Below are 21,135 nucleotides of genomic sequence, written 5' to 3' on the forward strand. Positions count from 1 at the left end.
ATAGTCACACGACTTTCTGTATAGGAAATCAGGGCTGCTTTTAAACCCTGGGGGGTCAAATTATGGTTGGCACCTAGAATAATGGACCCCCAAACAAATGCCAGGATATATGGACAAAGTTCCATCCAAGACCTTGTCCCTGCACAAATAGGAATAGGCTGTCTGGGGCACTGTGCTCACATGCCACTGCTGGGTAAGGGACAAATATGTGGCCCACACCCCCGGCCCACATACAGCATTCCTCTGAAGCTCTTCCCTGCAGAGAGGCCTCTCTGTCTGTGATGCTTTGGAGGAAACAAAACAGTGGCAGACAATTTAGGCTCTCTACCCTGTCTCTTGCTTCAGGTTTCTGGGGTGCATGTAGATGTCAATTAGCTCCTCCTCTGATGCTGCCTTTCCCCAGGTGTTTTTAGAATTCTCTCCCTAGGCTGCCATCTCAAAGACAATAGAACTCATTTTTAATGGACATGTATGTGAAAACTTGACCTGCCTGCACAAATGGGGTGTGTGTGTGTGTGTGTGTGTGAAAACCAAGAAGCTGGATAGTCTTTTCAGGGGGCTTTTCCCTTGACTTTGAGATATTCCTCATTAAAGAGGCTATGTGGATTGCCTCAAATGGGATGTTTTCAAGTGTAACTGATGGAGCATGGTCTCACTAGGATGAACAAAAGACAGAGGAAATAGACTCCCAGTTGATTGACTGGTTAAGGTGCCAGCTTATAGCAGCAAGGAGAATTCAGACTTAGACACAAAAACCACTTTATTCTTGTGTTAGTGCAATTCAACCTGCATGTTTAAAATGTAATTTTAAATAACTCCACTAACCTGCCCGGAACAGTCACATTCCTTATCAAAATCCACATACTCATCCTCCTTACTGTACATTCCCAAGCCAATCTTCAAAGGCTTGTTGTCTGGATCCATTTTGAACTTCAGCTTAGCCATGCTATCAAACAGTTTAGACAAGTGGCGGCATACCTTAGAGTAAAGCAGCACAAGCATAGATCAAGAATTGCTGTCAGTGCACAGAAATATTTTACAGTTTTGATTAACTCTTCATACTTCTCTTTATAATCTTGCATCTCTGATACATAGTTATAACCAGGCTTGGCAGAATTTGATTTTTTAACTAAATTGTGATGGATAATATTGATATTTATTTTAAAGCATTTTTTTCTATTTTTGTCAATTTAAATTTTCACAGCTGCAGGAAACTATTGAGGGCTTCAGACAATAATTATTTAAAGACAGTAGACACAGATTCAAAAAGTTAAAGCTTTACAACCATTAAAACACAAGCTGTCGATATCATGTGTCAAAATATACACAGTCAATATCCTTAAATCAATCTCTAATAAGTTCTCAAGCAGAATTTTTCTTACTTTGCCTCTCTGTAAATTTCAGTTTTATTGATGGAAATATTTGTAGTTGGTTGTGTGTGTGCACTGAAATTGACGTTTACCAACATTTATCAATAAAAAAAATCTAATCCTTCCAAGCCTAGTTGTAAATTTGGTTCAGTGTTTTTAATCCTTTTGGATTAAAGACATTATAATTCTGTTCTAAAGATTTCATGTAAGAAGCAAAGGACTACCCATTAAATTTAAATCCTACCTCAACAGGGTCATTTCCATTTGATAAAATATCCAGCAGGTCTGCAGATGAAACAAAGTAGAACCTGGGGAAAGCCAGCCTTTTTGTCTCTAGATATTCAGCCAAAGCCTTTTCACAAAGTGCCAAGCTAACACAAAGAAAGGGGAAAGGCGCAGTATTTTTATTCTTTGCAACGTAAAGCTTGTGATGTACTCATGCTACGTTGTCTGCAGTGGAAATGAAAGTCTTCATTTAGCCTTAGAACAGGCAGGGGCAATTTCCCCATCTGACTTCACCAATATGCCTCAAACCTTCTCTACAGAGCCTAGGGCTCAGAGGGCAGCAATAGGCTCAGCACTTTGAAAATATAGCTAGTATAATTCAGCCTTAATGCCCATTTCATCATTAGCCTCTTTACTGAGATCCCAACAATTTGGCCATTTGTGATGGTTGCTTTTTGAATTGGACACATGTCCAATACAGGAACTGGACTGAGTCTAGTCTCTGATTTCACAGACTATTGAATGGCCATTAGATTAAAACTTAGAGTCACTACTGATCTGGGCTAAATTTGGTCTAGTGATCTGGGGAGTGAGGCTATTAGTCCCCATTACCAATCCAGAAAAGTATTCACTCCCAGCAGCTAGAATTTATCTGGATGTTTTTAAAATTGGCCAAATGTTTTCCCCAAAATATGGCATCATCCTAACCTTTTCTGTAAGGCCTCTAACGTCTCATAAAGGCCTGGTTTATTTGTTGCTTCAATTACATTAGGGGTTTTTACTGCTTCAGCCATTAATTCCTGCAAGAAAAGATTATCTGTGAGACATTAAATTTAAATTCGTCCTTCAGGATAAAATTTTTGTGGGGGCGGGGGTGACACAGACTTGCTCACTTTAAAATTTCTATCGATAGAATCAAAACGTTTAGAATCTTCTGGCAACTGATTCCGGATGTCTTCAGAACCAATGAAGATGCTCTCCAGATGACTCCAAGTTCTCTGAACTTCAAACCAAATGCTAATAACAGAGTCAGCAGTAGATAATTTCTGTTGCCAGCCTGACACCTCCTGAAGAAAGTGAGCTAGATACTTGGAAGTCATCAGGTTCTGAAGTTGCACTTGGTTATCCTCCAAGGTCTCTACGAGTAATTCATCAGATCTGAGCAGCATGGTACCAGTTCTAGCATGGGGTTCATGTTCAAACTGCATGGTTGACCACGTACTATCCAGGGCTTTCAATACCTTTGAATAAAAAGATATCCAAAAATACTCTGAACACTAAAGCTTTCAAAATGTAAAAAATCATACAGAAAATAGACAACATTTCAGGAAAGAAAAGTCCTAGAACTTAAAATGAGTCTCTCAGCATAGAAGCACTTCATGGAAGGGTGAGAATCTATCCATTAACCACCTGCCTTTTCATAAGAGTGACAAACCGAAAAAGTTATAGCTTCTTACTGTGCTACATCAGAGTGAAAGGCTATTGTTAGGAATGATGTAGTAGAAATTGAACTGAAGGCACAGACGGTACCTTCTCCATTCCTGACTCTTTCACGGCCTTGTCTACAATACTGCGAACTTCATCCTCAAACTTGTGTAGATTCAGCTGCAGCAGGTCGGCGAGGGTTGTCTCGTCTGACATTATAAAGTTCACCTGGTGTAGAATGGACAGAGCCAACAATACTCTTCATGGGTGACACATCTCATATTTTCTCCCACACTAGCTGCCTTAGATGATACTTAAGGACTGTCTTTTTTCTCTAAGATTTCAAACAAATACTTGTGGACAGTCACCTGGTAAATATTATTTCTGCAGTTCATTAGCTTGTTAAGATTAACCTCTCTCTCTCTCTCACACCCCACCCACCCACCATTTGGATAATTTGAAGTCTATGATTTTTATATGCAAGAAAGCAGATCATACACATGATTACTCAAAAGACAATTTACCAACAATGTGCAGCTTGAGAAGTTTCCCTTCAATGTCTACTCAGAGGGAAACAGTGGAGTTTTTCAGCTTGCAGCCCATTCTTGCTTAAAGAATTCACTCTAAAAAGGCTTACCTACTGCTGGGGAACACTTAGATTATGCCTACACTGCAGCTGGATCCAGCCTCGCAGCCTGGCTAGACAGACTCATGCTAGCAGGTGTGATGCTGCACTCCATATGTTTTATGGAAACATTCTAATGAGTGCGACTATAATGTAACTGGTGTATGCTTTATGCAAAAGGTCTCTTGTAAGGTATCATTATAAAGCTTATAATCTACTGAGTGTCTTCATCCTATTTGTATGAATGTATCATTCTTGTATCTAAAACTAGAAATATGAAGTATTACTCTGAGGTCCTATTGTAACTATGCAAAGTGTGGGCCATTAATGGTGGCTTAGTATCTTGATGGCTCCCATTGACTAGGACACTTGGTTGTGAATGGGTTTATTTACTTGCAAGCCTTCCTGTGTAAGTCTTACAGTGACATGTGACCATGTCACCTGATACTGGAATCCATCTTAAACCTGGTGCTTTTCCATTTAGAAGGAGGGGTGGGGACCCAGAGAGACAAAGGATTCCCACTTCATGCCAAAACTATAAAAGAGGATGGAACAGGACAAAGAGGCAGCCAGTCATGAGAAATTCAGTTACCGAGTTACCACCTGACCTGGAACTAACAAAGACTGTACTAGGGAAAGGATTGGGCCCAGACTAGGAAGGAGTCTAGTCTGTGAAAGAAGCTTATTGGAACATCTCTGAGGGTGAGATTTACCTGTATTCAGTTTCTTAATGTATTAGGCTTAGACCTGTGTGTTTTGTTTTATTTTACTTGGTAACTTGCTTTGTTCTGCCTGTTATTACTTGAAACCACGTAAATCTTACTTTTTATTCTTAATAAAATCACTTTTGTTTATTATTAAACCCAGAGTAAGTGATGAATACCTGGGGGAGCAAACAGCTGTGTATCTCTCTCCATCAGTGTTACAGAGGGTAGACAATTTATGAGTTTACCCTGTATAAGCTTTATACAGAGTAAAATGGATTTATTTGGGGTTTGGATCCCACTGGGAGCTGGGTGCTAGAGATAGGTGACCTGCTGAGTGGTTTTCAGTTAAAGTCTGCAGCTTTTGGGGTGTGGTTCAGACCTGGGTCTGCATTGCTAGCGTGTCTGGCTCAACAAGACAGGCTTCAGGCTCAGAGGTAATTTCAGCACATCAGGTGACAGTCCCAATGGGTCTCTGTGACCGAACATGTCACAGCAGGCTCAAGCTACTGCCCTAAAAATAGCCGTGTGGACTTTGTGGCTTGGGCTGCAGCTCAAGCGCTCAAGCCCACCCAGCTAGAGGACACAGTACTCCAACAGAGGCCTCAAATTGCTAAGGGGAGTACAAAGCAATAGCACAAGCATGTAGGGACAACATCTGAAAGGGTAAGGCACAAAATGAGTTACACCTAGCAAGGGCCATAAAAGGCAAGAAGAAAAGGCTCTATAAATATGTTAGGAGCTTGCAAAAGTTGAAGGAAAGTGTAGGTCCACTACTTTGTTAGTTAGGAAGGAGAGCTAATAATGAATGACATCAGAAGACTGAGGTGCTTAATGCTTATTTTGCTTCAGTTTTCGCGAACAATGTTAATGGTGATGAGATATGTATCTCAATTAAATATTAATAAGGGAGAAGGAATGCAAGCCAAAATAGGGAAAGAACAGCTTAAAGAATATTTAGATAAGTTAGATGTATTCAAATTGGCAGGGCCTGATTAAATTCACCTTAGGGTACATCAGGAACTAAATTTTGGAACTGTTAGTGATTATTCTTGAGAACTGCTGGAGGACGGGTGAGGTCCCAGAGGACTGGAGAAGGGCAAACAAAGCACCTATTTTTACAAAGGGGATCAAAGAGGACCTGGGGAACTATAGTCCAGTCAGTCTAACTTCAATACCTAGAAAGATACTGGAACACATTATTAAACAATCAGTTTATAAGCATGTAGAGGATAATAGGGCTATAAGTAATAGCCAACATGGATTTGTCAAGAACAAATCACGCCAAACAAACCTAATTTCTTTCTTTGACAGGGTTACTGGCCTTAATGGATAGGGAGAAGATGTAGATGGGATATATCTTGATTTTTAGTAAGCCTTTTGACAGAGTCAAAATTCTCTACAGTGATTCACAGTTCAGTAGATATAATCATCATGCTTAGTTTCATTTTTGTTTATTCTGTATTTTGATGAATGTCCAGGTTTGATATGTTTGGATACTTGCAAGTAGTGGCCATCCAGCAATAGTAAAGCATGTGACTGATCATTTCAGTTTGATAGGAATGATATTAAAAGTCTGAAGTCATTTAGATGCTTTTGAAAATGTTACCTAGGAGCCTAAGTTGCATTTTCAAAAGAGAAGGAGGCACTTTCATGACTAAAGTTACTTTCGAAAGTGGGACTTAGGCACCTATGTCATTTAGGTTCTTTTGAAACTGTTACCCCTTCCCGGGATTGGGGAATGCTGGCATTTACTTATCAATACATTTTTGAAACCTGCTCAGATTACCTTGGTTGCTTGCATGAGCTCATGCCAATGACGATCTCTAATAGCAGGATTCTGAAGGTCATTCACAGCTCGCAGGGAGGTTATCATGTTTTTCACTGTGTTATCCAATCCTATGAATGCATCCCAGGGTCTCATTTCTTTATCCAAACTTCTCACATCTTTAGCAAACTTTTTAGAATCAATATCCATCTGCTCCACATTAATCTCTTTCCATTTGGTGGTCTTCCAGTCGCTGATGCTTGCACTAACCTGAATTGGGAGAGCAGTTCCACATGCCATACTATTAACAAACATGCAGATCAATATTTTCTATCACTTATTCATCCTAAGTGTATTATTGTTCCACTTTCACAATTCTTACTCCTGTTTCCAAAAGACTTTAATGTTGCTTTTATTCTAACAGTACTGCAGAGCACACATTCATGTTCCCCTATGTTTCTCCTTGTTGCAGGGACTGAGCTGGTACAGTCTGTGGTGACATGGCCTATTGCCTCTCCAGTAGACTGCTGAGAACCTGGTTAACAGGGCTTCTTCATTTTCATCTTCCAACAACACAGTTCTCTGGGGAACTACGGGAGCTTCCTGCTTTGCTTTGTAGTTTGGTTTTGTGTATGTAACCCATGCCTGCTCAGTGTGGAACTCTGTCTCCCTGACACCCCAAGATGGCTAGGCCAGCTAAAGATTGATGAGCCTGCTGCAGAGCTGGCTGAGTGACATCTGTCTTTCAGATCATGTATTAAGCTCAAGAGGTCCCAGGTTTAATCCCTGCTGCCAACAGGGTTACATAAATTTTGAATTTGCTGTTTGTACTATCCTGAAAGGTTGGTGCCACTCCGGACGACAGCAGTATTCCCAGAATAAAACTTCTGCTGGCTGAGAGCATTTTGTGCTCAAACAAGATCCTCCAGCAAACTTTCACTTTTTGGTCATTCTGCCCAGCCACGAAACTGCCAATCATAGAATCATAGAATATCAGGGTTGGAAGGGACCTCAGGAGGTCATCTAGTCCAACCCCATGCTCAAAGCAGGACCAATCCCCAATTAAATCATCCCAGCCAGGGCTTTGTCAAGCCTGACCTTAAAAACTTCTAAGGAAGGAGATTCCACCACCACCTAGGTAATGCATTCCAGTGTTTCACCACACTCCTAGTGAAAAAGTTTTTCCTAATATCCAACCTAAACCTCCCCCACTGCAACTTGAGACCATTACTCCTTGTCCTGTCCTCTTCCACCACTGAGAATAGTCTAGAACCATCCTCTCTGGAACCACCTCTCAGGTAGTTGAAAGCAGCTATCAAATCCCCCCTCATTCTTCTCTTCTGCAGACTAAACAATCCCAGTTCCCTCAGCCAATGTCTTGCCTCACACAGGGCCTTGGAAAGGGGATGTTGCCACCTATAGCCATTGTGCTTTTTAACCACACTAGCGGACACAGCATTTGCTTTTCATACACAGTAGTTTAAAAAATAGCAACTTCAGTATTCTGAGTGCCAGCCCCAGCCTGTTAACACATCTCTTGCTTTCGGTTTGCAGGTCACAAGTCCATGTGTTCAGTTTAAAAAGCCAGCAGAGAGTTTTTCCCTTATTCTGAGCTTCCTGCAAATACATTCTCTTGTCCTAAACAGTGAGCAATCTCCCCTGAGCAGCTGAGATCATCAGGCAAGTGCCATTATCATTAATATTTATTGTTTCTCTGAGGGTACTGCATCGCATCCCTGATTGGGGTCAGAGCCCCAGCATGCTAGGCACTGCAAACACAAATATAAAGACAGTCTCTGCCCTGCAGTGGGGAAGGATAAGGGGAACAGTGAAACAATCCTGGCAAGTAGCAATGTCTCAGCACTCCATTCTTCAGATACCCTTCTTCCCCTTGTGCTACATTCCAAAGGCAAATACTTACCAAGACAATCATATCCCAGAGCTCTTTGAGTAAACGTACTTCTTTATGGCATGTTTTGAGTTGTTTATAATCTGGGACTGACACCTCAAACAACCCAGCTGACTTGGACAGGGCTTCCATGTCCCTTTCCATGGCAGTGATACTCTTTTGTTGCTAGAACCATGAAAAGAAAAGGTCTGAGCCGGCAGCTAGGTGCTGGTGTGGCCTCGCCGCGCATTAAGAGAAATGGAACATCTCCACTTTTCTAGAATAACTCGCTGGCCACAACATACACAAAGGGCCAAGTGCTCTCTCTGTGCATGGCCCAAGCCCGTAGGGTGGGGAGTCTAAACGAGAGGAATCCTCATCCTCCAGGCAGCTGAGCAGCAGCTGCACGGACGTAGTCCAGACTCACAGAAATGCAGGGCTGGAAGGGACCTGGAGAAGTCATCAAGTCCAGCTTCTGTTGTAGTAGCCACTGTTCAGGAAACATCTCCCTTTTGCAGGCCTGCACTGCGGGTGGATCTGCACAGCCAAGCCCCTCCCCCTTCCCCAGGCCTCGGCCACAAACCCTAGTCAGAGCAGAGGAGCAGCGCCGACTCCTGGAACCCCGCCGGCCATCTGTGCAAGAGAACCATGTCAGTTCTGCAGCAGCCACAGCCCATGCAAGGCAGGTGGAGAGAAGATCTGCCCCTAACGCCCTCCCGTCTCTGCCAATTACCGTGTTTAAGGACCGATATGGATCTGGGTCAGTAAAAGAAAAGGGAGCATCTTCTCGGAATTTCTCCCTAAACTCGTGTTGTTTAATCTGCAAGGAAGCAGAGACAGAGACTGTCACGCGCAGGCAGGAGGCAGGCACATTCAGCACTGTGGGAGGCCAAGGTGTGAAGGAGGGCTATCTGGCCAAGGCAAGGCCTACTTCAGACTCAGCCGGTTCTGCTTGTTTTGAGCTGGGTTGCAGCTGCTGTCCTGGACAGTGAAGTGCATCCACTGTTTACTAGCAGACTCACAATGCTGGAACGAGCAGGCAGCTGGTGTGACCAAGAGCACTGGTTTCCCACATACGCTGGTTTCCACGTGTGTGCTTTTTCCTTTGGCTACAGGCATCCGAGCCATGCTGTCATCTCCAGGACAGATGAGTCCAACACGCTCTTCATGGGGCAATACTTTAAAACCTCTGGGAAACCAGTTAGTGCAGGACACGGCTGCTCACTTGTTGGGCAGAGTTGCAGACAAAGAGCCAGTAACACTGCTGCTCTGGGCTCTGCCCTGGCACCCGTTAGCTCCCTGCTGGACTGGAAGGTATTAGCCTATAAAGCCCTGCATGGCTGGGGACCTTATTGCCTTCAAAGCCCCACTCCTTCCCTATGCACTACGCAGTTGTGATCAGGGTGGGGATGCTGCACTGCAGCCCTCTTGCGTTCAGCAGGGTCAGGGCTAGTAGCATGGGGCTTTCTACGCGGGGCCTTGACCAGGGAACACTTCCCCACTCATTCTGACAGAGCCTGGATTCACTCCTGGCACATGGTGAGGGGTGTTACTCTGTTGGTTGATTTGGGGTGACCAGGACTAGTCTGGTGGTTCAGATATGGGCAGTTCATTGCCTGATTGCTTATTGGTTGTTTCCATTACTGCCTGGTGTTGAGGTTGTAGCTTTTAAGCTTTGTTAAGTGCGTAGAGTCTCAGGGACAGGTACCTGAATGCAAAATGTATGCAAAACGTTAATGTAGGTTCACACACATCCTAGTCTAGACAAGAAGCTGAGACCAATCCAGCTCAGCACATTACAGAGAAACATCCAGCATCCCACAATAACAGTACCTCAAACTGCTGACACTTCCTGCGAAGGATTGCGACCTCAGTGGCCTGCAGAGGAGCCACATTCTGTTTCACCTGGAAAGATAACTTCTTGGTGTTGTTCCATTGCTCCGGCAGATCCTACAGCGAGCAAAAGTAGAATCAACACCAAAACCCGTTTCACCCAAGAGAGGTGACGGATGCTTATGCTTCGTCTGGCAAAGATGAACCCACATACATCCCAAAGTTCCTTATGAAGGAGAATATGTGGGCAGCGAACAGGCAGGGCAACATTTGCCGATAACTCAAAGTGATTTAGGTTAGTCGAGACTAACGAACACAAACCTGGGAGGAACTTCAAAGGGACTGGGCAAAGCTAGGTGAATGGGCAGCACAAGGGCAAAGTAAACTCCCTGTTGACAAATATGTGGAAAGGAATTATTCAAACTCCGCATACACCATGGCGGTGTGACACTGGCAGACCAGGTGCCAGCTCATGCCAAGGTTCCCAGGGCTCAATGGAACACTGACAAATACAGAGATGGAATTAGTCTGGCTCATGTGTGTTTTAGCATTGTTAAAATAGGGATTAGAATTATGAGTGTGTGTTTAGTTTTTATTGAATGCTTGTGAACTGCTGCATGCATTAATCTCAGTCTATGTCTACACTACTGCAGTAAGTTGACCTAAGTTATGCAACTCCAGCTACGTGAATAACGTAACCGCAGTGGACATAGCTTAGGTTGACTTACTGCGATGTCTACATCGTGCTGGGTCAATGGGAGATACTCTCTGTCAACTTACCTTACTCCTCTTGTTCCCAGTGGTGTACTGGGGTCAACCGGAGAACCCTCTGCTGTCGATTCAGTGGGTCTTCACTAGACCCGCTAAATTGACTCCCTGTGCATCGATTGCCAAAGTGTTGCTCCTGTGGTAGTGTAGACATAGACATAGCCTCACTTATAACATTAGGTTTCAGAGTAGCAGCCGTAGTATCCCATATTGTAAGGGAATATTTGAGCATTGGTATTGTAAGACTCAATAACTATGTAAATCACCACACAGGAGAGTGACAGTAACTAGTGTGATGTGCTGATCTGGAACCAAAGGAGTTACGTCCTGCTCAACGGCAGCCAAACTATTATGGAATATTAATGAGGACAAAAGATTTTGTTCTCTGCTCCCCCACCTCCCATGAAGAGGAGTCATGCAAGTGGATTCCTCCTATCAGCAGAGAGCACATGGGAGGAGGGGAATAAAAATCCTTAACCAGAAGAAACTCTCTCTCTCTCTGCTGCTTGGACTCTGCAAGACAAAGTTTCTAGGCATATACAAGGGATCCCCAGTGCTTAGAGCCTGCTTATTATAGAAGTTTCTATTATTTTTGAAACTTAAGATTGTAATTCATTTCTGTATCTATGTTTACTCCTTTAACTTTATAAATAACTCTTTTTATTTCCTTTTCCTGTTGAATAAAATCTGTATATAGTTTATTACAGGATTGGCTATAAACATTGTCTGTGCTATGAGAGCTAAGGTGTAGTTGACCTGAGAAAGTGATTGGTGCTTTGGTTCTGGGAGTAACCAGACTACTGCAATGATTCTTGGTGTAAGGGACTATCTATCACAAAGGCAAGCTCACCTTGGTGGCGAGACAGATTGGAGTATCCCAGGGGCCTGTCAAACTCCTAGTGCCTGAGGATTTTACATTTGGTAATTGGTTGGTGAAATCTAAGTATCAAACTCACCACCAATTTGCGGATTTGTGCCCTGGTTCTCAACAATCTGCCCTGAGGTTGGTATTCACACTCCTGGGTCACTGCAGGCAGCTTGACAGTGGGTTCTAAATTAACTAAAACCATTCAAGAAACCAATTTGGGCTTAACTGCGGGCAGCTCAATGAGCATCTCTTCTCATTGTTCTCGGTGAGCAGCAATGTTGAAAACAAAAAACAACGTGTCAAAAGTCAAATAGAATGGAAGAGAAGACAGACTCCTTGAATGCCCTTGTCTAACCCAATGGGATCCCCTCCCTGAATACTGTAATGCCCTTGTATAAACCAATGGGGACACCTCCCCCAGGTACTGAGAACACTCCAATGCTCTTTATAATCCAGTGGGACACCTCCTCTGGATACTGTTCTGTTCACCCTACCTCACAAATACACAGCAAATGTGGGCAGGGGAATGCCATTCAGAGATGGGTGATAAACGTGGTGAAAGGCCTGAAAAGACTGTCTTACAATAGATGGAAAGGCTGGGATTGCCTAGTTTGGAGAGGATGTGATGGAGGCTTACAAAAGAGTGATTTTTACTGTCTCTCAAGAACCAGGGGAGAGAGAAAATGAAAATGGAAGGCAGCAAATTTTAAAAACAGACACAAGAAATGTTTTTCTACACAAAGCACAATTAACCTGGGAACTCGTGGCCAGTAGCTCAGCAGGATTCAGAACAGAGTTAGGTATTTGTATGGAAAACAAGAACACCCCAGTTACATTAGAAGGGATCAAAACAATTGTATTTGTGAGGGCTAGAAACCCTGCTGATTCAGGGCAAAAGGCAGCCACTGACTGAGGGGGTCAGGAAGGAACTGCCCCATGGGGAGATGATTCCATAACTGTCCTCGGAAGGGTTCTTTGCCCCTTCCTCTGAAGCATGTGGTACCAGCCACTGTCAGAGAGGTCTAGACAGACTCTTGGAAGATCCAGCAAGGCCATTCCTGTAGTCCTTCTAGTAACAAGTAAAGAGTGACCATCTTAGAGAAAAGGTTTCCTGCTCGCTTTTATGACAGATACTTATTTTTGCAGCACAGTAACAGTAATGCAGGGATTGATTTTAGTCATTTTCTATAAAGGAGTTAGAACCTCTGCACTGGAGCGTGCAATAAAAATGATTAAAGGTGAGTTTGGATCTCAGCCTACTACAACGAAGCAAATTTATCAGATTTCATTATTAAAAATACCTCACAGCTACACCCTACAAACCTGAGCTAACAGCATTAAATAACCTACATGCAGCTGCATATGAATTTCTTCCGGCATCTCTTCTCCGTAAGTCTTCAGCAGTTCGATTGTTTGCTTTAAGGGCTCAAACATGTGGTCTGTAGCTGCCTGTCTATCTTTGACTTTCATCAAGTGTCCCATCACTTCCACTAGCCCATTATAATCTCCTTCTTTCAAAGGTTTAGTCAAGCCTGCATTTGTTTCTTTCATGAAAGCGGCTAGCTCCTGGAGACTAAAAGAAAAGAAGCCAGTGGGAATCTTGACTGCCCAAATCATAGAATCATAGAATATCAGGGTTGGAAGGGACCCCAGAAGGTCATCTAGTCCAACCCCCTGCTCAAAGCAGGACCAATTCCCAGTTAAATCATCCCAGCCAGGGCTTTGTCAAGCCTGACCTTAAAAACCTCTAAGGAAGGAGATTCTACCACCTCCCTAGGTAACGCATTCCAGTGTTTCACCACCCTCTTAGTGAAAAAGTTTTTCCTAATATCCAATCTAAACCTCCCCCACTGCAACTTTAGACCATTACTCCTCGTTCTGTCATCTGCTACCATTGAGAACAGTCTAGAGCCATCCTCTTTGGAACCCCCTTTCAGGTAGTTGAAAGCAGCTATCAAATCCCCCCTCATTCTTCTCTTCTGCAGGCTAAACAATCCCAGCTCCCTCAGCCTCTCCTCATAACTCATGTGTTCCAGTCCCCTAATCATTTTTGTTGCCCTTCGCTGGACTCTCTCCAAGTTATCCACATCCTTCTTGAAGTGTGGGGCCCAAAACTGGACACAGTACTCCAGATGAGGCCTCACCAATGTCGAATAGAGGGGAACGATCACGTCCCTCGATCTGCTCGCTATGCCCCTACTTATACATCCCAAAATGCCATTGGCCTTCTTGGCAACAAGGGCACACTGCTGACTCATATCCAGCTTCTCGTCCACTGTCACCCCTAGGTCCTTTTCTGCAGAACTGCTGCCTAGCCATTCGGTCCCTAGTCTGTAGCTGTGCATTGGGTTCTTCCGTCCTAAGTGCAGGACCCTGCACTTATCCTTATTGAACCTCAACAGATTCCTTTTGGCCCAATCTTCCAATTGGTCTAGGTCCTTCTGTATCCTATCCCTCCCCTCCAGCGTATCTACCACTCCTCCCAGTTTAGTATCATCCGCAAATTTGCTGAGAGTGCAATCCACACCATCCTCCAGATCATTTATGAAGATATTGAATAAAACCGGCCCCAGGACCGACCCTTGGGGCACTCCACTTGATACCGGCTGCCAACTAGACATGGAGCCATTGATCACTACCCGTTGAGCCCGACAATTTAGCCAGCTTTCTACCCACCTTATAGTGCATTCATCCAGCCCATACTTCCTTAACTTGCTGACAAGAATACTATGGGAGACCGTGTCAAAAGCTTTGCTAAAGTCAAGAAACAATACATCCACTGCTTTCCCTTCATCCACAGAACCAGTAATCTCATCATAAAAGGCGATTAGTTTAGTCAGGCATGACCTTCCCTTGGTGAATCCATGCTGGCTGTTCCTGATCACTTTCCTCTCATGCAAGTGCTTCAGGATTGATTCTTTGAGGACCTGCTCCATGATTTTTCCAGGGACTGAGGTGAGGCTGACTGGCCTGTAGTTCCCAGGATCTTCCTTCTTCCCTTTTTTAAAGATTGGCACTACATTAGCCTTTTTCCAGTCATCCGGGACTTCCCCGGTTCGCCACGAGTTTTCAAAGATAATGGCCAGTGGCTCTGCAATCACAGCCGCCAATTCCTTCAGCACTCTCGGATGCAACTCGTCCGGCCCCATGGACTTGTGCACGTCCAGCTTTTCTAAATAGTCCCTAACCGCCTCTATCTCCACAGAGGGCTGGCCATCTCTTCCGCATTTTGTGATGCCCAGCGCAGCAGTCTGGGAGCTGACCTTGTTAGTGAAAACAGAGGCAAAAAAAGCATTGAGTACATTAGCTTTTTCCACATCCTCTGTCACTAGGTTGCCTCCCTCATTCAGTAAGGGGCCCACACATTCCTTGGCTTTCTTCTTGTTGCCAACATACCTGAAGAAACCCTTCTTGTTACTCTTGACATCTCTGGCTAGCTGCAGCTCCAGGTGCGATTTGGCCCTCCTGATAACATTCCTACATGCCCGAGCAATATTTTTATACTCTTCCCTGGTCATATGTCCAACCTTCCACTTCTTGTAAGCTTCTTTTTTATGTTTAAGATCCGCTAGGATTTCACCATTAAGCCAAGTTGGTCGCCTGCCATATTTACTATTCTTTCGACTCATCGGGATGGTTTGTCCCTGTAACCTCAACAGGGATTCCTTGAAATACAGCCAGCTCTCCTGGACTCCTTTCCCCTTCAAGTTAGTCCCCCAGGGGATCCTGGCCATCCGTTCCCTGAGGGAGTCGAAGTCTGCTTTCCTGAAGTCCAGGGTCCGTATCCTGCTGCTTACCTTTGTTCCCTGCATCAGGATCCTGAACTCAACCAACTCATGGTCACTGCCTCCCAGATTCCCATCCACTTTTGCTTCCCCCACTAATTCTACTCGGTTTGTGAGCAGCAGGTCAAGAAAAGCACCCCCTCTAGTTGGCTCCTCTAGCACTTGCGCCAGGAAATTGTCCCCTACGCTTTCCAAAAACTTCCTGGATCCACAGCCCTGGCTCATTGTGCTCTGGCCAGGTGAGCAGCATCCAAGCGGGGCTACACCCTTTCCAAGTCCAGGTGCCCCAGGAGTGGGGATACCCGGGACAATTCTCCAAGGAGAACAAAAACTGGAGTCTCAGATCCTTAGTGTGTGTAAACGGATGCCACTCCACTGACCTTCAGGTCTGAATACGACCCGCTAGCACCTTGTTAAACATAACCTACTCTGGTCTACGCTTTGCGCAAAGCGCCATTTGATATCATGTTAGTTTGAATTTCTTGGCCACTATGTTTAAAACACACACCATTTTCCTGGTCCAGAACTGACCTTAGTCTTGGTCTCCATGTATGACAGTCATTAGCACAGCTACAAAATCCTTGCCTCCAACATTAATCTTAACCCCTAGTTCCCATCCTGGGTGTGTCAGGCAAGATTTGCTTTGGAGAACCACTCTCTTGTTTTACCTGGTAGTGATGTGGTCAATGAGATGCTGCTTAAACATGAGGCTCCAGCGCTTGATAATATTTAAAAGTGCTTGTTTGAATGGACGGCAGTCGCTCTGCAGCCAGCCATTGAACACCTTGGTGTTCTCAAACTTGGATACTTCCTCGTAGAGCTTCTCATAGGAGTCAATCTGAAATGCATGTAGAAACGACATGCTTGGAATAATCGCAGAACTGCCAGTGGGGCTATTGTCTGGGGGCTTCACAAAATCATTTTTTGTAATTCAAGATTTTCAACAGTAAAACCTTGAGAGCAACTATTTCCATACTATTCGAGACCCAGATTTCCCTGTGTCCGGGAGCACCTAGACACACAGTAATGCTGCATTAACAGCTCTCAGTGAGGCTGGAGCAAAATGCTGTCAGGGCAGCTGCTACCAAAGCCAGACCCTGCATACAGGTCAGCACAGGGATGCTGAGCTAGCGAGTCCCTCAGCGCTGGGCTTTGAAACGTGCTTGAGGGACAGGTTTAAATATTTTTAAAAAACCAACATTTTATCCCATCCTGGGCCAGATCTTGCAACTGGTGTAAATCAGCACTGCTCCATTAGAGTCAATGGGCCCGATCCCCAGCTGGTCTAAGTTGGTGTCACTCCACCGACGTCAGTGAAGATTGCCTATGTTACTACATGGATTTGCACCAGTTGCTCGCTCTCTCCCTCTCTCTTTCAGGGGCCTGATTCTCCAGTCTTGCACCTTGCCTCACCATTTACACCTATGCAAAGTGGATACAAATTCTCTATTCTGACTTGGTGACTTTGTTACACCAACTGTGGACAGGCATAAATGAGACTGGGGCGGGGGCAGGTTTGGGGGTAAATCAGGCCCTAGAGGTCTATCACCTTGGTATCTCAGTGCATTAGGGTTGGTGGATGCATGGGTGTTCTCCATACAATGGCAAGATGGAAAAGAAACATGTGCCCTGGGCTCCTGTGATATGGGTATAGAGCAGAGGTCCCCAAACTATTCAGGGGGGTGCAGTGAGGTCCAGGCCAGCCCCCTATGGGGATGGGGAGGGAGTGCCACCCAAGCCCTGCTCTGCTCCCAGCTCTGCTCTGGACCTACCCCAGCCCACAACTGTGCCCCTAGCTCCTGGCCCCACGCCTGACCCCTCCCCTGACCATGGCTCCGCACCTGGTCCTACGCCCTTCTCCTGGTCCCAGACCCACCCACAGCTGCAGCCCCAGCCTCATTACTCCTGTCTGCATCCCCTCGCCCCGCAGAAGCTCCAGCCCCATTCCTGGCTCGAGGGGGGGCGTGGCCCTGAAAAGTTTGGGGACCACTGGTACAGAGAGATTCCCTCAAAGGCGGGGGTGGGGGGGTCCCTCTGCTCCCCTGCAGAAGGATGGAAAGAGCTTGGGTGCCATGGGAAGGATGGTCTGTAAGGGGGCTGGCTGGCCCTGCACCAGCATCACTGCTGTTCTCCTCATAGTACCAGACTTGTATCATCGACCTGCCATGCAACTAGCCACAGCCCCTTTGCTCTGGGAGTTCTCTCACCTGTTGCTGGAACTGCTCTAAGGTGGGTGGGATGTGTGGTAAGTAGTCCTCTGCATGAGACTCCAGCTCCTCTGGGGTGAACACGTGACCAAACGTGAGGAAGCGCTGCATAAACTCGTGGTGATCATCCATCCACAAATAGGAATATTTCTCAAAGGAGTCTTCATATTCCTCAGCTTGTTTCATGGCACTGACAACTAGAGAAATCACCTCTTCTCTTATTTCAATTAGATCTGACATATCTTCCAGGTCACTCTGAAAGACAGCCACTTCTCTTTAGGGTCAGGAAGTAAACGAATGCAACACACAACACTAAATATCACATTAGGGTTACACAGGAATGCTCAAAGCAACACATGTAAAAGCTAAGGTTTCTCAGTAACATTATCTCACCTGCATTGCACATACATACTGTTAATATACAGTTACAGTGTACATATATCACCAAAAATGATACACACTTACAGTATGGAAAAATCTACTGTTACTATGAGAACCTTCACTTAAGCATTTCTTGACATATTAGTGTTTTAATCCATAAGCATTTTAGGTTTTTGCATTTAATTTCCATCATTTTGGTTTATTCAGAAAGAGAGAGAGACTGACTGTTTCTCTCTAACAAGGTCAGCATGGAGTCAACATCTACATGTTACTGTCCTCAGCATCTCTGATACTCCCTTTGTCCAACTGACAGTTCCGGATCCCAGTGTGACGGGCTGAGTCACAAAAACTCTCAAAACTGTCACTAGATGTGCTGGGATACCCCTGAGAACACCCCTCTACCAGACAAGGCTTCCCTCCACTCCCATCTTGCTGAGCTAGACACACCAGTCAGCTCCAGCACAGACCAACAGGTTGGGCCACGCCCCACTGCAGTTCACAGAAACCAAGATTAATTTAGCCCAGGGGCTTCTCAGTTAACAGGGACTTTCCCAGCACCCAGTATTCAGTCTTTCTGGGAGCCTAAACCCCAAATAAATCCATTTTACTCTGTATAAAGCTTATACAAGGTAAACTCAAATTGTCCACCCTCTATAACACTGATAGAGAGATATGCACAGCTGTTTGCTACCCCAGGTATTAACCATTTACTCTGGGTTCACTAATAAACAAAAGTAATTTTATTAAATACAAAAAGTAGGATTTAAGTGGTTCCAAGTAATAACAGACAGAACAAAGTAAGTTACCAAGCAAAATAAAACAAAACATGCAAGTCTAAGCCTAATACATTAAGAAACTGAATACAGGGTAAATCTCACCCTCAGAGATGTTCCAATAAGCTTCTTTCACAGACTAGACTCCTTCCTAGTCTGGGCCCAATCCTTTCCCTGGTACAGTCCTTGTTCTTTCCAGCTCAGGGGGTAACTAGGGGTTTTTTCATGACTGCAGCCCCCTTTGTTCTGCTCCACCCCCTTTTATAGCTTTGGCACAAGTCGGGAATCTTTTGTCTCTCTGGGTCCCACCCCTCATTCTAAATGGAAAAGCACCAGGTTTAAGATGGATTCCAGCATCAGGTGACAGGGTCACATGTCACTGTAAGACCTCATTCTTCATTACCCACAGGCTGGTCCACAAGAAGGCTTGCAGGTAAATAAACCATCTACAACCAATTGGCCTAGTCAATGGGAGCCATCAAGATTCTAAACCACCATTAATGGCCCACACTTTGCATAATTACAATAGGACCTCAGAGTTAACTTCATATTTCTAGTTTTAGATACAAGAATGATACATACGTACAAATAGGATGACCACACTCAGTAGATTATACGCTTTGTAATGATACCTTACAAGAGACCTTTTGCATAAAGCATATTCCAGTTACATTATATTCGCATTCCAAGCATATTTTCATAAAGCATATGGAGTGCAACGTCACACCCAGATTGCACCTGGAATTGCGCATGGCTTCACAGTCAGAAGTGCATCTTTTTCCATCTGCGTGGGGTGTGATACTTGTGACGGTCTCTCTGATATTCACATCATCATAGTTATGCAAGCCTTTGCTACTGTCACACTGTGCTCTATATAGGGCTGGCCTGGAAAACCACTCTGAAGCTAAGCTAAGCCAAGCCAAGCCATTAATGCTCAAATAAATTTGTTAGTCTCTAAGGTGCCACAAGTACTCCTTTTCTTTTTGCGAATACAGAATAACACGGCTGCTACTCTGAAACCTGAAGCTACAAACAGTGCAAAATGCAGAGGCCTATTTACTTAGCAGGGCTGGCCATAAGGAGCATGCTACACCCTTGCTCCAAATACTGCATTAGCTCCCTAGTTACTTTGGGCTGCAATTGCAGATGTGGATATTGATACTGAAAGCTCCCCATGTTTTGAGCTTTGAAACCCTAGAAACCAGCTTTCTCCCTATGCAACATTACAAAGATTCATTTTCTTGTAATCTAAAATCTTATGTGCATGTGCCCTGAGAGGCAGCGACACGTGTGTTGAAAAAAATCACCAAAAGAAGTCAGTCAGTCATTCAGCTCTCAGGAAATGCTGGTGTGAGGCAAGAAGCTCTGTGCGTGGCAGACAAACATTGCTAAGGAAAGAGTCCAGGTCACAGAAGGACTAACCTTGTAGCTGAGCTTCCCCTTAGCCAGCCTGGGTATAAGTTTAGCTGTGTTATAGATATCGTTCATTAGATTTTCCACCACTTCCAGAAAACCATTATCTTCTCCCACTTCCAGCGATGGACGGTATCTTAATTCATCATTATATAGTTCCATGTGCACTTCAAACAAAGGAGCTGCATTGGCCTGAGATACATCAGTGCAAAGCGCATTACTGTCTGCCTTCCAAACACCTGCCATCACCCCCATCGTACTATTTAGCCCACTACATTAACTGCCTCATTGCTAACCCTCTGTCTGACTTCCTTTAGCTGGCTGCTGCCCCAGTACTCCACTGACTCTGCTAGTCGCGGCTTCTCCACGCTCAAGCATGGCCTCTCTACTCCCCCTTTAGCACCTCTCTCTTCCCCAGAGGTCCGTGACTCTGTGCTGCCCTACATTAATGACTGCTCCTTATCATCATTATTCTCTCTACAAGGGGGGCTACTGCAGTAGATCTTGAGGCAGAAATTAAGGGCACAGAGCATTTTAATTATCAGGGCCAGATTTCTTTGCTATTCCATTCTATACAGGTTCTTGGACTATGCTCATTACCACAGTATCTGAGCAATTCAGTGGCACCCTGGATGTGTGGGGGTAGAGGAGACACACTGATGTTATGGCCTAGAGACAGGGAGGGGAACATGGTGAGGGCTCAATGGTGAAAGAGGAAAGGGTACAAAGTGTTTAGAAGGAAACAGGAGCTCAGTTTGGCCACATTAAGCAGGTTACATGATGAGGCATCTGGGACGAGACAGAAGGGGCAGCACAGGGGAGAAGAGGCTGATTCATGACTGCAGAGCAGAGGAGAAACTCGGAATGGAGGAGACAGCGCAGGGCTGCAGATGGAACTAGGGACTCCTCCACTGTCTCAGCGGGGCACTTCTCCTCCCTCTCACTTTCTGAAGGCGTCTCTTCTAGGGCTTGGTCCTTGACCGTCTGCTCTTTGTCAGTGGGCGCATGTGTGTGGTCACAAGTAACCATTCACCACCCTCATCCTGTCCTCTCTCTGCAGTCTCTTTGCCCTCTGCCAGAGCAACACCATTTGCTCCTGGAC

General features: G+C 44.9%; 1 protein-coding gene across 1 annotated transcript in view; it reads right to left on the reverse strand.

Moving 5' to 3' along the window:
• Nucleotides 1-21,135, reverse strand: part of DNAH17 (dynein axonemal heavy chain 17) — a gene marked incomplete at its 5' end in the record, with an annotated part of 104,380 nt that overhangs the window by 65,661 nt on the left and 17,584 nt on the right. The window contains 13 exons of the mRNA XM_084648178.1: nucleotides 826-978; nucleotides 1,615-1,741; nucleotides 2,304-2,395; nucleotides 2,489-2,836; nucleotides 3,126-3,248; nucleotides 6,139-6,387; nucleotides 8,039-8,191; nucleotides 8,739-8,825; nucleotides 9,839-9,955; nucleotides 12,825-13,047; nucleotides 15,928-16,097; nucleotides 17,467-17,721; nucleotides 20,043-20,225. Coding sequence (XP_084504304.1) covers nucleotides 826-978; nucleotides 1,615-1,741; nucleotides 2,304-2,395; nucleotides 2,489-2,836; nucleotides 3,126-3,248; nucleotides 6,139-6,387; nucleotides 8,039-8,191; nucleotides 8,739-8,825; nucleotides 9,839-9,955; nucleotides 12,825-13,047; nucleotides 15,928-16,097; nucleotides 17,467-17,721; nucleotides 20,043-20,225 — 2,280 coding nt within the window. The remainder of the gene's footprint in view (nucleotides 1-825; nucleotides 979-1,614; nucleotides 1,742-2,303; nucleotides 2,396-2,488; nucleotides 2,837-3,125; nucleotides 3,249-6,138; nucleotides 6,388-8,038; nucleotides 8,192-8,738; nucleotides 8,826-9,838; nucleotides 9,956-12,824; nucleotides 13,048-15,927; nucleotides 16,098-17,466; nucleotides 17,722-20,042; nucleotides 20,226-21,135) is intronic.

Source organism: Lepidochelys olivacea (genome assembly GCF_965140295.1).
Source record: "Lepidochelys olivacea isolate rLepOli2 genome assembly, chromosome: 14".
NCBI lineage: Eukaryota > Metazoa > Chordata > Testudines > Cheloniidae > Lepidochelys > Lepidochelys olivacea.